The sequence below is a fragment of the Triticum aestivum genome, chromosome 4A, assembly GCF_018294505.1.
Source record: "Triticum aestivum cultivar Chinese Spring chromosome 4A, IWGSC CS RefSeq v2.1, whole genome shotgun sequence".
NCBI lineage: Eukaryota > Viridiplantae > Streptophyta > Magnoliopsida > Poales > Poaceae > Triticum > Triticum aestivum.
In genome coordinates, this window is record NC_057803.1 from 475847847 (window position 1) to 475849893 (window position 2047).

The 2047-nt window shown below is 55.8% G+C and overlaps 1 protein-coding gene across 1 annotated transcript in view; it reads left to right on the forward strand.

Annotated features, from left to right (window-relative positions):
• The first annotated feature begins 562 nt into the window (after nucleotides 1-562).
• The window catches only part of LOC123086466 (uncharacterized), a 9082-nt gene continuing 7597 nt past the window's right edge, over nucleotides 563-2047 (forward strand). Inside the window, exon 1 of the mRNA XM_044508231.1 lies at nucleotides 563-1455. Within this exon, the coding sequence (XP_044364166.1) occupies nucleotides 1225-1455 (231 nt within the window). The 5' untranslated portion in view covers nucleotides 563-1224. The remainder of the gene's footprint in view (nucleotides 1456-2047) is intronic.

The following is a 2047-nucleotide window of genomic DNA, read 5'->3' on the forward strand; positions in this document are numbered from 1 at the left end:
ATCAAACATCTGACGTTAGTCAGTTATCGTTTCCGGTATATAGAGCATGCTTTTTTCCCTCAAGAGCATGCTAGGACACATCACATACATAGAGGATACAACACGTCTGCATGGCAATATTAATAGCCATGTCGGCGGCAACTTACCACCCACCATTTTTACCATGTGAACTGGCTACTTGCCTACTGTACCATTTGCCTTTAGAACTAATAACACCCAATGCCGCACTCCATATGCTCCACCCACCGCTGCATAGTAACAAACCGTCCATAGAAAATCTAGAGTGTTGGCCACAGAGTACGGAGGGATTGAATACCAGAAAACCATAAAACCATGGCCAATCGGTGGCTATTACTATGATCATGAAGTAGTCAGTGCATTCTATTTTGGTGCATGGGTTTGAAGCGACGCAGCTTCCACCAACAAGGGGGGGACCTGAAAGTCTTCCTCCGTGGGTCGACGGTCGCACATCTCCCAACTGTCCCCAGAGTTTACCGACGACGCAATCCAAAGGCAAGAGAGAAGACCCGACGGCGCGGCCTCCATTAGCATTAGCAGCGAACTGAGCGACGCCGCCGATCAAGAACTGGGAGCAGGACAAGGAAAGGGAGAGATCTTTTCTCCGGCAACAGGAAAAGGCATAAAAAAGAAAAGAAAAGAAGGACGAAAAGGAAATCTTGGCTTCTAGCCGCCTCCTCCTCCTCTCTTCTTCGTCTTCCCCTTTCCCCCTCCTTCGGTCCTCCCTCCGCTGCTGCGTGCGTGCCGATCGAGCCTCGCGCACGCGGATATAGAACACGTCATCGTCGTCATCCCCTTGTCTCTCTATCTCTCTCTTCACGCGCGGCGCGGGAGCAGGGAGGAGAGGCGACGAGCCGCGGGCGGGGGCGAGGGAGGGAGAAAAACCTGACCCTTTTTTCCTCCCGTCACGTATTAAAAATCCATTTCTTCTCCGTCTTCCCTTTTTCCGCTAATCCCGCTGTCCCTATCCCCTCCCGTCCCCTCGCCGCCGGCCCGGCGCGCCCAGATCGCGACCCCCTCCCCTCCGCCCTCGCCGATCGTCCCGCCCCCGCCGCGCGCTCCTCCGGGGGCTCGCCGTTGTCCGGCGTCGCCTCTCCCGGCACGTCTCGCCCACGTCGGGCGGTTGCTCCGCGCCTCGTCCACGTGCGAGGAGTCGCGGCTGCGGGGGCTTCGAGGGAGCGAGCCAGCGAGCGAGCTCCGGCGCCCATGGTCGACATCCACGAGTGCGCCGTGGTGCTCGTGCAGGAGCCCGACCATGCGGCGGCGGCGGCGGCCAACCCGGACCCGTCCTCGATCTCCGCCAGCGCCTGGCGGCCCTTCGAGGATGCCGCGGCCGCCGTCGTGGGCCGGATCCAGCCGTCTGTCTCCTCCGAGGACCGCCGCGCCGCCGTCGTGCACTACGTCCAGCGCCTCATCAGGTGCAGCGTCGGCTGCGAGGTAACCAGCTACTCCCTTCTTTTTCCGCATGCTCTGATTCTCTAACCCTTATGCTTGCCTTGCTCTATCGTTTGCTTACAAGCTCCGTGTTCCTTTGCGCATCAAGGACATGGGCACGGCGCTGTACCCTTGTTAGTTGTCTCTGACGTTCTCCAGATCATGCCTATGTGGCTGCCTTACGATGGTTTTATTACGAGGATTCCTCGCAGTTGTTAGGATTCATACTCTAGGTCATGGAAATATTGTCTGGATAACCTGCTAGGTGCAATTGGGCAGTGCTGCTGCTCATTTCATAGTTACTATGCTTCCCGTTCTGTTTGGCTCTACCATAATGCCCTAAGTGATTTTTTTATGCTATATCATGCTATCGCTAGTGATGCCGCCAAACTCCCCGACTTTCCCTTTTGTGTCAAGGACATGGGTGCCGCCAAACTCCTCGACTTTCCTTTGTGCGTCAAGACATGGGTGCCATACACTTGTAGTTATATGTGACGTAGTCTCCGGGTCATGTCTATGTAGATGTCTTGGGATGTTTTAGGAGGATTCCTCCCACTTGTTCTGATTCATCCTTTAGGGCATGGAAATGTTGTCT